Source organism: Rhea pennata, chromosome 3, assembly GCF_028389875.1.
Source record: "Rhea pennata isolate bPtePen1 chromosome 3, bPtePen1.pri, whole genome shotgun sequence".
NCBI classification, from domain to species: Eukaryota; Metazoa; Chordata; class Aves; order Rheiformes; family Rheidae; genus Rhea; species Rhea pennata.
In genome coordinates this window covers 54,001,917-54,018,225 of record NC_084665.1, presented here as the reverse complement: position 1 = coordinate 54,018,225, position 16,309 = coordinate 54,001,917, and the positions used below count along the sequence as shown (strand labels likewise).

The following is a 16,309-nucleotide window of genomic DNA, read 5'->3' as shown; positions in this document are numbered from 1 at the left end:
TGTTTTCTCAGCTGGAGAATATAATGCAGGATTTCCAGACTGTATTCTCATAAAAGACCCTCTCCCCCCCCCCAAAAAAAAACAGAGTGTGCTCTCAGACACCTACAGTAATGTTATCCAAAAAGAAAGACACCAGGAGTGAATTCAAATACCTGCAGAACCAAGTCAAAGAAGATCCAGAGGATACTGTAAAGTGAAGGCTGAAGAGTCTTTAGCTCCTAAAGAATCCCTGTAGCAATAGGCTGTATTGCTAGTTGTAATGGATTGCATGGATTTCTGAAACACGACTTCCAAATGTCACATGAAAATTGTTATATTTGTTAGAGTGTTAAGGGAGAGCTACATCAACAATCACCCCAAATCTAACCAAACAGTCTTAGGTCAATACTGTTCTCTGACAAGAACATCATGGGAGAATGGCCTTTTTTAAACCTCGAAGTTAAGAACAATAACCTTTATTCTGCATGAAAAAGCAGCAATATTTCCGTGACAAATGCACAGGATCTTGGTACCCTGTGGGATGTGCAGCTGCATCCATCTGTGATACTGTGATCTATGAATGGCAGAAAAAACATACAAAATCTTTGCAGGCAAAGTCATTGCTCAGGGAGGCAGAACAACAGCTGGAACAGTTCAACATATATCAGCAAAAGATGATATCAAATACCTGAACTTCCCATCAGGTAATGCCTATAGGCGCTGAGAAATGGCTTACAAGCACCAAGAGACACAGGTAAGACCAATTTCCACACCCAGTCAATTATTGCAAAGAATTTATGTTTTTGAAGGAATAGTACAAAAGCAGCAGTTTCCTTGAGCCTTTCATATGCTCAAGGAAGCATTGTACTAAACCAACTGTAACAGTATACAAGTTTGCTAAATGCATTTTGAGAGAACTAGGGAGGGAAGCAGTGAATATTCTGCCTCTTGCAAGCAGAGACTGCCTGTTGAATTATAGTGGTGACAGAGAAAAAGGAACTGTTTCTGGGTGCACCATTTCAAGTCATTGTCCAACTGTCTCACAACAGTGGTGTAGTAATGATAGATATCTCTCAGCAGAGGCGAATGACAAGCTGCAGAAGTGGTCTCAGCCTGAAACATGTTCCCTTGTAAAGGCCTGTAACACGTTCAGCTGACCATCACACAGGGAAGTATGGAAGAGAGCCACCACCATCTCTAACTTCTCTTGGTCAGACAACAGAGATCTGTGATAGTTTTAGAAACTGCATACTAAGGGCCATGTCCTTTAAAAAGGTGATGTCTTCCTATGGCCATGGAGGGAGTATATAGCCAAGGGAAGACTGGATGGAAGAAGAACAGGAGCTCAGAGATCGAGACATTTTTCAGGATCTTGAAGGAATCCTGGAAGAAGATACTGTCAGCAAAGACTAGGGTAGAGAAAGGCTATTCAAATAGTACCACGATGACCAAAGGAAACTGCTGAGTGGGACATCTATAGAAACCATAAAGATAGAGCAGGTCAAGGAATGGGTAGGGAGTCTTTAAATACTTTTTTAACTCTTTTTTTTTTTAATCCATAAATTGGTTGGTAAAGCCTGATCTCTATAGAGTTCTTGTAATAATAATGATAATGATGGTGTTAATAAAGTGTTTGAATGAAGTACTTAAATACTAGATATGGATCTATAATACACTTTAAAACAGGCATGCAACTAGAAAATATAGAAATCTTTGTTCAGATTACAGATTCATTATGAAGTATACACTTTAATGTTATCAGATTAGTATTTTTTTTTAAGCGGTAAGTTTTTAAGCAATACACAGAAAATCAGAATAGCAATTGAAAATGCTGGAGCTCACTCCAGTGACTGACTGAAAGTCAATGGAACAGGTGGGTTTCTGTTGATTTCTGATGCCACTGGAACATGTCTCACTCAGCAATTTCCTTTGGTCACTGTGGTAGGGTTTGAATAGCCTTTCTCTAACCCAGATGTTCTTGACAGTGACAGTAGCAGTCCTCATCCATAGCTCTGTGAACATGTTGGGCCCATTTCCATGGCTCTGTGAAGCTTGACCAACACAGGGATGCCATTTTTTTTTCTCCACCACCCTGCCTCAGCGCACAGAAGTGCAAGTTGCCAAGCCTGACTGGGTAAGGTCTGGCATCCCAGCACCCGGCTTCCCTTGTCCTGCTTTCTATCGCTCTGAGGCATCCTTGCTTCTTCTGGCAACAAACTGAGAAAGGCAGTTTATTTTACTTCCCAGATTCAATGTCAGGGGTGAACTGATGGTGCCAGACAGTACAACAGGATTTTAGTATAAATATCTCAGAAATATGTTAACTGTACCAGAGCCCAACAGGCTCACTGCTTTGCCCATTGGAGTTGATGGCTGTTTTTCTCGTACAAAACTCTAACCTCTTTTTCCTACCCATGCAGCTCAGCACAAAGCTTAGCTTGGGTGGTAACACTAGGGGAATTAGCCCCAAGGAGGAGCAAGCCCACCATGCTTTTGTCCAGCTCTGCAGGTCACAGTCTTGCCTGGCCTCTCCTGTGCCACAGCAGAAGCTTGCTCTGACTGTTACTTCCCTTCTCCAGGAGCAGTGGCAGAAAGAGGGCAGATGCCAATGAGGGGAACAGGCACATGCCTGATTTGGAGGAAAGTTTCTTGCGCAGGTTTGTAGGAAGACTTTATATATACAGAAGGGTCAATTGCTTGCATACACACAGGAGAAAGGGGGCTGTTCAAACAGAAAAGGAAGTCACTTCCATGAGTTGGAGCACGTCTCAAAAGAGAGAGTTGTAGTAGGAACCTGACATCTGCCACTGTTGCCACAGCATGGTTGACTTACTTACCCATGCAGAACACAGACACATTAACGACATTAATAATTGGTCAGCTTGGCTGTTGCTTCACAATAACTGCTCATTCTCTGCCAGTAATGATATTTATTTAAGATTCTTATGAATTATCTCAATGTTAAAACCATACTTGGAATGCTATTTCTCTGACACAGACTGTTTTCCCAGAAAAGCCAGCTTGCATCCAGATTCAGTGGGCAACCATTACATTCTTGATCCATGAAACAAAACTAGAAATCTGGACAAAAACAGTAGGCTTCGATGGCTGAGTACAGTCTAGTCCCCAAGAAGTGACTCCATATTGGACAAATTTGTCTTTATCTTGGCAAACCAGAGGTCCTCCAGCATCAGCCTAGGGAATAGAAGAGAGGAGAAAGTGACTGCTCTGGTGATGGCACTGGACATGCAAACAGCAAAATATTAGCAGGAATAATGTTGTGGTCTCAATTCTGAAGGCCTCAAAATATAGCTGAAGCAAGAGCTGTAGAGAAAGGGAGAATTTTTTATTAGAGCAGATGGTAGAGTTGGGAAAAAAGCTATCTCCAAGCATACAGGCCATTCTGATCTGAAGAGAGACTCAAGTACGAGTCACTGATGTGGGAATACCATCAGATGACTGCGAGGCCAAGCACACATCAGAAGGAAGTTTCTTAATTTTCCACATCCTCTGACCTACTTGATACTGAACAAAATGAATATAACTGTTAAAATGGTATTTCTTAAAATCCAGATGTGGCAGGGTGCAAATGCATCTGTCCAGTGATTTGTACACCTATCAATGCATTGTCTATGCTCTCAAAAATATCATTTGCACTAGCAGTCCTGAATATCTGCTCACACAGACCAGCGTTTGCTTTCTGCCTCTGAGTAATTACCAGCTTTTTATTGAGAAGTTTCCAATATGATCCCTGCCATTAAGAAAATAAAACAACATTTTAAAATATATTCATGTGTTTGTGAAAACTGGAAAACTAGAAACACTTGAAGCATTAGCAAAATAACGATAAGATAAAGTGGTACAACTATATAACTATGGGCACTGTAAACATTTCAGTAGTTTCCCCTCTTTCTCGAGGAGCAAAGGAAAGTACAGGTAGTATACGATAGGCTTTATTTCAGGTGGGATGTGATATTCACAACACTGGGCTACTATGAGTGGAATATGTCAGCATGTAGTTATAAACAAAAAGAGAAAATGTCCTACACAATTTACCTGCTGTTCTAATTGACCATGTGAATGAAGAGAAGATGTTATGTATGACTCTACATATGTATACTTCATGTGGAAGCCTTGATTTGCTGAAGCTATTTCTGAGCTTTGACAGTACAAATTATCTTTTGATTCGTTTGTGCTCAAAACTAGATTGTCCTTACCTCACAGTAATCTAAGCTTCCAAAAGTAAGTCCACCACAAAATTCATGATTTTTGACACTTCCATTCAGAAATTCGGGGCGATTGCATACTCTATTTTCAAGCACAGGGAACTCAATGTCCTTTAATCTATTGTCTCCATCAGAACCTTTGCAAACAACCAAGAAAACAAAACAGTTATAAATGGTATCCACTGTGACACAATGAAGTCTGAGAAATGAAAAGACTGAGATCTGTCCCCAACTCTGCTATAGACTTTGAGGTCCTTAACTACTTGGTTAAATCTTTTAACTTGTCTAAACTTGGATTGTTTCCACTCTAGAGCAGAGAGAGCAATGATTATTCTCCTTTACAAAGTGTTACAAAATAAATGAAAAGCAGATGCTTAGTATTCAGGACCGATCTCTTCCCCCCTTAGACCTGGAAATGTTCTATTGACTTTCTACCCTAATGCAATTCCAGAAGAAATCTAGTCTGTACTGTATTCTGACAATGATTGACTAGAAGATAGGAAGCCTCTGCCACCTTGAGGCAGCCTACATAGAAAAAAAAAAAGCAAGTAAGGAAGAGAAAAGATGAGTGGAAAGTCAGTAAACACTGTTTACTATGAAGAAAAGTGGTTCTTCATAATCCTCATGAGTTGCACTAATGTTATAATGACTACTACTCTTAAGTATTATTTGAGTAGCATCAATTTTGTAGCTAAATGACACAAGAATGAGAGAAAAATTACTGTGAGACTCAGAGACAAGGGCACATTCTATTCAGATTTTTTTTTGTTGTTTTAGTTATGGGATGCACATACAAAGAAGGGTCTATTGGCTTGCTTCTAAAACTGGGGTCTTCATAAGGTGCTGTCCTGCAAATGGAATGGGAAGAACAACCCTCGTGTTTGCTTCAATGGGTGCAAATGCACATGTGCGGGAGCAGAAACTAAATGATGCCAGGCACCAGCATTCCTGCTGGAACCTGCAGGGATAAGAAGCAGTCTCCTGCTATGACAAGGACAGGTCAAAAAGGGCTGGGGTATCTGCCAACCCAAGCACTGGTGGAGAGAGAACCAGGCAGCAGGAAACCACTTAGATCAGTTTTTAAGGCTAGACTGTGAACAAAATTCAGATAAGGGCTTTAGTGACATTAAAAGTCTTCAGCTTGTGCTCACTTTGCCGGTGCCACAAAGGTAGCTAGATGCGAGCAAAGGCTGACTCAAAGGTACCATGTTTTCAGGGACATGGTCTTGTTTCAAATGCAAGGCCTTGGAAATGAGGCTTGCCCATATACCCTGTCTCTGTGGCAAGAATGCAGGTCTCTACAGAAGTCTCTGAAGACAGTGAGGTTTAGACTACAGGTAGCCAGGTACAAACTTCACTTCTGAGTTTAAAATTTGACTATCTGAAGGTCAGAAGGTCATTATTTGAATATTGCCCTTATTTATACAAGTACAGTGTATACTGTGTATATCTTAGCTGAGGAAAGACTAAAATAGAAATAAAAGATGATAAAAGTCTTAAGTTTCATACTCCTCTTTCTTTTTACTTGTTTAATGAATTCAGTTTATATGACTGATGAGGAAGAAAAATAAAACTCTAAGTGAAATAAATAGAAAGAATAATGTTGCCTGATGACATTTGACTTACTTAAATCTTAAATATTTTTTTTCAATTTCATTGAGTATTTATATTATGGGACAAGATTTGAGAACTCTCCTAAGCTTTCAACTACACTGAGTACATTTTACCTCTTGTTTTTCCCCAGGCAGTTAGAAAACATACTGTGTTTCTTTCCACCACCAGACTTGTTTCAGGCAAACAAACTGGTTTCACATGGTCAGTAAGTATTACAGGACTGGAAAACAAGCAGAGAAAAATAAAAAGATCCTTACAAAATAATCATCGGCTTGTTTATTCCTTATACTCACTAGACTTTTTAAAGAAAGGAGGAGGTTGGGGAGAGAGGAGGAGAAGATTGTACCTTAAAACCATATAAATATTTCTAAGTTGGTTCTTGGTCATTTAGTGAAAAAGAGGTTACTTACCAGCAATAGCAAGTCTCTGAGATGTGTTTGTGGGCAGTCACAGTGTGAGTGTATTTGCAGCCTAGTGCTAGAGAGTTGACCTCTTGTTACCCAAGCAGCACTTGTAGGAATATGCACAAGGCCAAGCCCAATGCTAGCACCCCTTGTAGGCAGTGGGAACCTGACTTCTCTCTAGTCTTCCCTGTCTCAGATGTCATTGACATTTACAGGGACTTCACAGGAGCAGGGAAATATGGATGAATGAGTAAATAAACCGACACAACTAAAGCTGCTGAAAATTCCTCTCTCCTCTGGTTACATGTCTATACAATTACATTGTGAATGATTTCACACTGTATATAACTAAGTCAAGCACCCTAGAGTCCTCAAAAGAATAAAGGCAAAAGTACAACTGTTTCCTATTGCAGTACCATGCCTAGAGGTGTCAGCAGTGGTGTAGGAATAGATGCTGAGTGAATGGGGTCCTGGGAAGCAGTTCTGCAGAGGATGAAAATGTTGTGTAGAGAGGTCAAAGGCATTGCTTATGCTCATGTGTTCCCTTGGAGCAGGGTCTCCACCCTAGCAACTTCATGACTGAATTTTATACGGTGAATCATCCAGCGAAACAATTTTTGCTTTGGCCTAGCTGATCTTTTACTGGCTTTCGGCAGTAGATATGAAAAGATTAAATGTCTTTTTTTTTAAGATACATTATGCTAAAAGTCAGCTGAGTGCAAGTGGTTTCAGTTCAGTGAACATTTGTTTGAACAAAATGTCGAATAAGATATGTCAAGGATCAGTCCTATGAAGGTTAGTCCTGACTGTGAAAGACAGCAAAAGGACTGAATGAACTCCACATGTTGGGCAAGGTAGAATGAGCCTTTGTACATTTCTTTTCAGGCCCAGAATGATTTTCAAAGTACGTGACATGCTAGCTGGTGGGACCTCCATTATAACCAATGTCCAATTAAAGAGAACTAGCAGATTCCTCTTTAACTAGGCCATGCCAAGGCCAGGAGTTCTATGAAGATTCAGGAGAATGAGAGACCAGATGGAACTGCTCCTGACTCATGAAATGAAGGCCTCTGCAATGCAAAGAAACATCAGTGCAAGAGTCCAGAAGGTTAGGAAATGCTAACCAGCTCCTGTGTTGAAGGTACAGTAGCCCCAGTGCCATCATCATTATTTTGAACTCTATTCTCCAGCTCTCCAAAGTCCAAGATGGGGATTTCCAATCTCGACTCTCACATGGTTCCAGGAAATTAATACTACATAACCCCTTATCGCTTTGTGGATGGAAATCAGTTCTGTAGCTTCCAAAACTAGTTTACTCACCTCTCAATAAAGCACACTTCTACGGAAAGAACTCCTGAAAATATATGGGCAATAGGAGGCTAAAGTGAGATTATTCAAAAGCTCAGACTGATGTGTTTTCAGTGCTATTCCTTTAGTGCCTTTCCTTTCAAGGTTGTATTTAGCACCTCAGGTGCTAGTATCACTAGTTTTGGAGTATTACATCACTAGTATGGTCCTCACAGCATCTCTGTTTTCTGCCTTGCCTAGTGTGATGAAGCCAAGAAAACATTTTTGAACTGGAGTAGCTGGCCTTTGTAGTTTCTGCTTTCCCAATTTTAAGAAGTTAATTTTATTTCCATCCATTCTACACCAAGAATTTTTTGGGCCTATCTTAAGACATGACCTCTCAGAAAGCCTATTGGCACACAGAAAATAGGACTTTGAGGAGCTTCAAACTAACATAGAGTGGTAACTGGCAACTCCTCAGAGGCCTCTGATGTTTGTGTAGGCAGGTGGACAGAAGAGCAAGGAATAAGACCTGAATACCAGAATATGGATGATAGGACACTAAAGTAGAAGTATAAAGTCCCACAGAGCAGAGAGATGCTCAGGAGCATGGCACATAATTCACCTGGGACTACAGTTTTTCCTCTACTGAAGCTAGTGGTCCTCCTTTGGGATGATTTTAGTCAAGATCTTCACAGACCCATATCCATTCCCTGACATGTCTTGTTTATTGCCACAAAAGGCAGGCATATGAGTAGCAACCATCCTTCTCACATCCTATTTTCTCAGTGATCTGTTGCAAGAACAGGCGTTGAAAAGTTGGGAAAAAAAATTGAAGACAATTATAAAGGGGAACTTTATGCAGCTGAAAACAAGTAAAGTTTATCTAAGCCAGAAACTGAGGGGTATGATGTCCACATCTGCTACTTATGGCATGTAACATGTTCATATGGGTAGAATGTGTTCAAATGGTGAGTGCTGCTGATGCAAAACTGACTCCAGTGCTGCTGGAGCATGCATGTATCTGCAGAGTAAAAGTGCATAGAGCAACTAATGTAAGAGAGATCGGATGCAGCAGTTACATGCCGAAGCAACAGTAATACAGATGGACCATAGGGCTCTTCTACTCATCTGAACTCAGAGGGAATTGTTCTTGTACAATATCTTGATTAATCAAGCACTAGAGAATCTGGGCTGAAATTTAAGTAAAATTTTTTCAAGTTGCTTTTTAAAGCTGAAAATAGTATGGTGAGAGGGAAATGTCCTCTCAGGTCAGACATGATCTTTTCATGTTCTTTAATCCATGTGTGGTGAGTATAAGAGCAATAGAGAAACCCATGAGAGAGCAGAAAAGTTGTAGGAGCATTCCAAAGGGAACAAATATGATTGAAATAACCGCTTAGTTTTCAGAGTAGACTGCTTCGATGTCTAAGCACGACACAGAGGAGGGCTTTAGGCAATTACAAACATGCACAGGAATTTTCACTGCATCACAAGCAGGACTTGGTTTTACTGAGATGTGGGCTAAGTCTAAAACAAGCATGTGGCATGGTCATGAGTACTGCCAGGAAACCAGACCTTTCCACTTGCTCCACGCAGAAGTTGTGGTCCCTCCTGGCCAGTACTGCAGTCATGGCTCAGGACACTCAGGGCTGAGCAGTAAGAGCTCCCGAGCACAGATGCTCCAGCCACAATCCCATTTTGGTTTGCTTCCTCCCTCCCTGCTTCAATGGAGCTGCTGCTTAGTGACCAGTGAGTGGGAATCCTCCACTGCAATCCCTCCCATCCTAACTGGTCCTTGACTTTCCTGAGCTGGGTAAGTTGCTCACATGGGTTCTGCCAGTGAGGTCACTCAGAAGCAGGGGAGCTCAGTTTGCCCTTAAATAGATGACTAATCTAATACTCAAAGGGACTCACATTTGTCTACACCACTCACAACCAGCTCTCAGAGCCAAATCCAGACAAAGCTAATTCACGCCTTCACAATAAAAACATTAAAGGGGAGAATCTGGGTTGAAATTGTACCTGCTCATCTTCAGCAAGGCAATGTCTGCTCCACTGGGTTCCCTGAATAATTTCTGAACACTACGGATTTGCAAAGATGGCTCTGCTGCCTTCAGGTTCTGTAGCCCCAGAAAGACCCTATAGGAAGAAGGATCTGATGACCTGTAAGAAATGACAGCGGCAAGGTTATATATCCATATGTATAATCAGGAATTTCACACTTACAACATTTGGTGATATCCATGGAGAACTGTATTTCACAAGATGGGCCAAGATGCTGCTTTTGACAATAAATATCCACCTTAATCTTGGGGAGGAGGGGGAATTTTTTTTAACAGTTTGATTTTAATGACTATGGAAAATCCCATGGGCTGCAAATAATGAGGCACCTTCTTACAGTCTTCACAGCTCCTAAAGCCCAGTGAGTCAGCTGCTACTTTTCCAAGTATAATTAGCACCAGCACAACTGCTTTTCAGAAAGGGAGAGGGTAGATGAGAGAAGTTGTCTCCATGGTGATTGTGCTGCAGTTTGACAAAGGCAGGAGCAGTAGGACATGGATCTACTTGCTAGCAAGCAAGACAGAAAAGAAGTAGGTTGGGAGTGTATAATAAGCAGGTGCAAATTTCTTGATGTAAGACACAATTGACACAATTTTTGCTCTAGCCAGCCTCAAAGGAGAAAGTTCATTTCTCCTTAGATTACCAATAAAATGACCAGGAAGAGCAAGGAGGTGAAGCAGTTAAACCAAAACTTTTAAAAGCAATACAAAGAAAAGAAAACTGTGACACTGGATATTGGATTGCAAAAACAACATGCCAGTGCTACTATGTTTTTAATGTCATTAACTGTGTAGTAAGGCAACTAAACTACGGGATATCTTTGCTCTTATAGAGACTCTTCTGGTCTGTCACTAGAATTTAGCAAGAGACATTATTTTCTTTTTCAGTCTCATCAACCATCGTTACATGCCTTTAATTTATTAAGTGATTTCCCAAGACAAAGTTGCTCACTTCAGATGTTAGAGCTGCTCCTTGCATGTTTTAACATGGAAGAACTTTGCAGATGTTGGATAGGCCAAGCAACTGTCCTCCAGGAACAGCAGAGGAAATGCCTTATGAAGTACATCTTGCTTCTCTGTTGATCTTTTCACCCAGCTATAGGAAACACCTGCTACTTATTCTAACATATACTCACTGTTGCAAGCACTGAGCTGCAGTAAGAACCCACAGTGGATGTATCAGAGTGCCCACACAATAGTGCACATCAGTACTAGAATAGAGAAGACAGTAATCAGATTAATTTAGGACTACATAGTCAATTCTCCATCACCTCTGCTGTGCACAGTAAGAAATACTGGCAAGCTATCACTATGCCCCTTATTCAAATCTTTATCATTCATATAGTGTATTTTATTAATGGTATGAGAAATCAAATACAGATTTTCAAGGGACAAACTTTATTTGCTCCAGAACATGAGACATACGAAAAGAAGTTTAATACTCAGACAGAAGTTTTGCAACAATGTTCCAGTTCAACAGAGCACTATTGCTTCTGGGAATATAATAAAAATAATGATATTTCCTAATAATTTCATTTATGGTGTAACGGATTTTCCCTGAACAACTAGCAAAAGGCTACATCCAGCTGATTTTGGGGGTGCTGGCTTATACCAGTTCTCTAAATAAGTATGTCACTTATGCCTTGTTATAGACTTTTACCTTTTGAGGGGATAATATTTATTATGGTGACTGTCAAAAACTCTACAAAAAATTCATAAACCTTTCTGTTAGCAGTTCTGCATCCTCTGTTCAGTCATTCTCACATGGCTGTGAAAACACAGTGCATAATGGTGTTTTTCTGTTGAGAGATAATGACTTTCATATGGCCTCTAACATGATTAAGATCATGTTAACATGATCAAGATCAGTTTACATTTGAACCAGATTGGATATCATATAAAAAGGGATAAGTAAAATCCATTTGTACACACTGCAGGTTGGCAGCTCCATACCTGCATTTAACTCCCCCACTTCAGGCTGCAGTTAACTCTCCTCATCCTCATGTCCTCATATTCCTTCCCCATTTCAGTGTATTAAAACATACTCAAGGTCTGCAGTTCAAGTCTGCCCTCTAGAGATTTAGGAGAAACTGGAGAGTTTTGGGATAACCACTCAATAGTCACTATCTGTTGACATTATGCTAAAAAAATACATTTTAGGGTATTTTATATAGACACCAAGGCAAGTCTCCAGAAGCACATGTACTGCTTTGTCCAAGTCTCTTTCTAACATCTGTTCTTTATGAAACCCTGCTGCTCACAGATGGTGATGCGGTCTGGAATATCAATACCTTGTCCTCAGACTGATGTGCCAAGGCCAAGACCCTGGAGCTGCATAGCACATGCCATATGGCTCACAGGCTCTTCTCATCGGGAATTTTCCACAGTCAGAGTGAGAAGAAGCTACAGGAGAAAAGAAAGCCACAATATATCGGAAAGCAGTTCTGTAATGCCTTTCACAAGGTAATGAGATGAAAAGAGAAAGGAATAAGCCTATGTCCTCTTTAGGCTTTTGTTCTTTAAGCAGGTTAACACAAACTAAGGGTAAAGAAACAACAAGCACCCTTTGAACTCCATTCTATCATTATTACCATAAGCACTTTAAGCTGGAGTTAATATATCACTTTTGACATGAACAGACATTGGCAAAAATTGTCAGCTATTTCTAGTATTTGGATGCCTGTGACCAGCTAATAGAAGTAAAACTACGATGAGCCAGAAAAAAAAGAACATCTGAGTGGAAAACTGAAGGGAAAAGAGAATGAAAGGAAGTATAGGAGTTTCTTGCCCAGATCAATTATATGTAATAACTCTCTAAATTCCTCAAATTACAGGCTGCACCTTGATTGAATTTAAACCGGTCTGTAAATTGTTGTAAATAAAATTGAGTCACTATCTCCTCGACACAAAATATTACATTTTTGTCTTCATATTGCTCACTTTGCTTTCTTGTTAGTCCAAATTCCTCCGAATTTTTTTAAATAGATGGAGCTTGGGTTCTGAGAAAGGACCCAAGTAACTCTTTCCAGAGCTGCATATGTTGCTATGAACATGAAATTTGTTAGTTCCAGTAAGAGACGATTAATAAAGAAATCAAAGACAAAAGGCAAGAGACTTTTAAAGATCCTGTACACTTGAAATTAAAAATCTAATATTCAAAGGCCGCTTTGAAAAGAAATCAGATCTCAGAAGTAAAGATTAATCACAGCAACTCCAGGGAGAAGAGCTTTTTACAGCTGTGGTATGTGTTTTTGTATGCTACTCTTTATTTTTTTTGTCTGTGTAGGTCTTAGGTCTGGCTGGCAGTCTTAATACATATGGTCATAATTGCTGTTTAGAGGAACACATTAGGTGGCCAACATGAAGATTTTACACTACTGGGAGAGAGACCTCTGCGGTTTTATACTGCTACACTGTCAAACAGAGCAGGAACCTGGATTCCATATGTTATTGTAGTACAGTTAATATATAAGATGAAAAATAGACTTTTCATCTCACTGCCAAATATATCAAAAAATATTTGCCAACATTCAGACAAGGCAGGGAAGAGCAAATCCAATGACATGATTGGCAAATACGCCAAGCAGCACTCCCAGTACATTACACTTCTTATTGACTCATTGCCTGGGAAGCCAAAAATTCTTTTACTGTTGAATTTTTACATGAGAACTACACATGCACGGTATGCCAAATAATATCCCAAAATAGAAGGAAGAAATTAAGGAAACCTATATAAAATATCCAGGACCAAATCCACTCCCCACCATAACGGAAAGGCAAAATGCCTAGGGACAGATTACTTAATATCCAGATCAGAATAAAAATTATTTCAACATAAGATGAAAAGGATAATCATGATGTCGCTGGTGTTCTCCAATAACAGAAAACATATGTGAGCAGGTTCTAGAAGTGCTAGTTCTGCCACAAAGTGAACGGGAAGACTAGCATGAACATCAAGTAAATCCTCTCCTGTGCTTGAAGGCTTCAGGGAATGAGCACCTCTGTGCAGCTTTACTGAATATTTTGACTTCACCTAGCAGCTCTGAGTGCTTAGCTTCACTATTGATAAAGGACACATGAATTGTTATCTACAAAATCATATAGATGATTCCTAGTCCTGGGTTAACTAAACTTTCACTGGCTATTACAGGCACCTGGCTGTGACAAACTTCCATGCAAACCTAAATTCAAATCTAAAGCTACTAACTTTTGTTGGTTGGATTGAATACCTCTTGTAACTATCAAAGCGGACTGTAGAAAGTGAGGACAGAAATGTTTTAAGGATAATTACAGCAGCGTGGGACTTCACAGTACTCCCATTTTTTTTCTGGGTCTGTTGTGAAGCACCAAAGACCATTTACATCTCCATCAGGATTCCTGCAATACTGGAATAATTACAAAAAACAGAGAATGAAGACTCCAAATATTACACAGAATAAAGAATTCTACTGTAGTATGTTTTTAAAAAATGTTAATCTAAAGCTATGAAATATTTTCCCCAACTACTTTTCCACTGCCTTTCTGTTAAATGCTTTCTACTTCCGCTAACCACAAAATTCTTTGTTTCCTCCATCTCAAAACCACTAGATGAAATTAGAGAAATGTAATAAATTCGTATCTTCTTCAGCCACTAAGAGTCAGCCTAGCTCTAGTGCTTTTTAAGGCCTCATGAGAAGTAGAGTTTGACATAGTGTGGGGTTTGCTTTAGTAAGCAGTTAGTGTTGGCCTAATCATTCTTCCACTAAAGTCAGTGAGAGCAAACCAGGTCAGCTCTGAGAATCTGCCAGAACCCTGCTCATTTTGTGACAAACAGCAGAAGCTCTGATGTTTGCAGAAACCAGATAAGCACTCTAGGGTCTCTTTTGCACTGCTTGTCTGTAAGCATTGATGCCATGGTAAACCTCAGTGCTTAAAATACCAGCATCCTAGGTGCTATGTGCAATGCATCTTTCCCTCTCCACAACCATTGTAAGTCTGTGATGTGATGACCTCCAGCTATACTGAAACTGGTCTATAAAGACTCAGCATGAAAAGTTTGCTGAGAGGTCAAGGAGGAAAGAAAAAATGCTCAGTGAGAGCAACGGCATGAACAGCTGTTTACATTTTTATCCAGGCCTGCTCTTGGATGAGTCACGGGAGTGAAATAGTTGTGGCTATGAGGTGTCTGAGAGCTCCATTCTTGGCAAGTCCTGCCCTTTCCAGTTTTTGCTATTGTGCCACGATAATCTTTACCATTACCGTTAATACAATCTGTGGAGAAAGAGGAAAATGAAGTGATGTTAGCTGCTGAATTCATCTGTCATGGTAGTAAGTAGAAATAAGTTGGAATAAGTAACTCTAGGACTTAAATAATCTGCAAGTTACTATAGCAGAAAGGAAGAAGAAAAGGTACCCCAGGATGTGATTTCTTTGTTTGTCAAAATGGATGTGTTATTGGATGTACAGAGCAACTGAGCTGGAAAAAAAAAATCATGGGACTCCCGGTCAAATGCCTCTGTAATATATCACAAATATTGGAAAAGACTCCAAGATCCTTACTGAATTAGTGTCAGCAAGCAACTCTATATTTAGAGTTAGCAGCCCATTAAGCTGAGAGGGCAGTTGTTTCCAAGGATGTGGCTTCAGGTACTTCCATCTGCCTCGTGTGAGTGAGAGTACACTGCACCATTAGGGAATGAATTTTTAACCCAGCCCTAACATATTCCCTTGCAAAGCAAATATCCACTGGGATACTCCACTATGTCAGATAGTCACAGTGCTTTGACTAACAAGGGTTTTTCAATTAAGAGAGCAATAAAGTAGGGTAGAGCATAAACTAGTGTTTCTTGGTGCAAAACTTGGGCAAAACACATTTGTGTATGAACCAAACTACTCCACTCAAGCTAAGGGCAACACCCTAAAAACATAAAGCACAGCGCCAGCAAAATTCTCACAATACTGACACTCACTGCCATCATATTTCAATGGTGCATGGCTACAAAAGCTTTAGAAATTTTGTCTATGTTCCTCTTGTTTCCCTAAATGAAAAACGTATCCACCAGAATGTGCTGTAAAATGATACAGGACCCAGGATACAAACTGACTACAGAACATGTGCTGCAAAATTCAAAGGCATGGTTCTGAAACCTGGAGAAGGGATGTGACTGTCTCTTATGTTATAGCAGTACTCAAGAGTAATTTTGATAGATGATTTGCTTTACCCACAGGTGCAACAGGAAGTGACACTTATAGCCAGCTTTACCAGATGCGGTGGGTGTAGTCGGGCCAAAGCCTTGTGCCATCATTGCAGGAAGGTAGTCTGGTGCACGCTCTTGTGTCTGATCTTCACACCTCATTAAATTGCAGTACTCCCATGACACGTCAGGGTCAGTGGTGAAACACCATGGACGTTTATCAGCATCTGGGTTTCTACAATAGTTCTCCCTCAAATCCCTGCGAAAAGAAGCACAATATTCACATTGCATAGCACTAAAGGTGGTCATAGGAATATCTTGCCAAAAAAATGTGGATATGTATGATGTAAAAATACATTTTTTTTTTTGCATATTACCTGATATCTTTTTACCATCATGCAAATTTATGGCTGTGATATGAATGAAGAGTTTAGTTCACATGCACTTCAGAGAGGTGAATGTATTTAAACCCAAGGAAACATAATCTGACTATCAGCATAAATTCTGGATGCAATATATCAATGTGCTGAGTGCCTGAATAAGTGACTAATATCACAGAATAG

The 16,309-nt window shown here is 40.0% G+C and overlaps 1 protein-coding gene across 1 annotated transcript in view; it reads right to left on the bottom strand.

Annotated features, from left to right (window-relative positions):
* PLG (plasminogen) overlaps window positions 1–16,309 on the bottom strand; it is a 107,713-nt gene that overhangs the window by 33,714 nt on the left and 57,690 nt on the right. Inside the window, 4 exon segments of the mRNA XM_062573052.1 lie at window positions 4,197–4,342; window positions 13,865–13,958; window positions 14,675–14,823; window positions 15,815–16,005. Coding sequence (XP_062429036.1) covers window positions 4,197–4,342; window positions 13,865–13,958; window positions 14,675–14,823; window positions 15,815–16,005 — 580 coding nt within the window.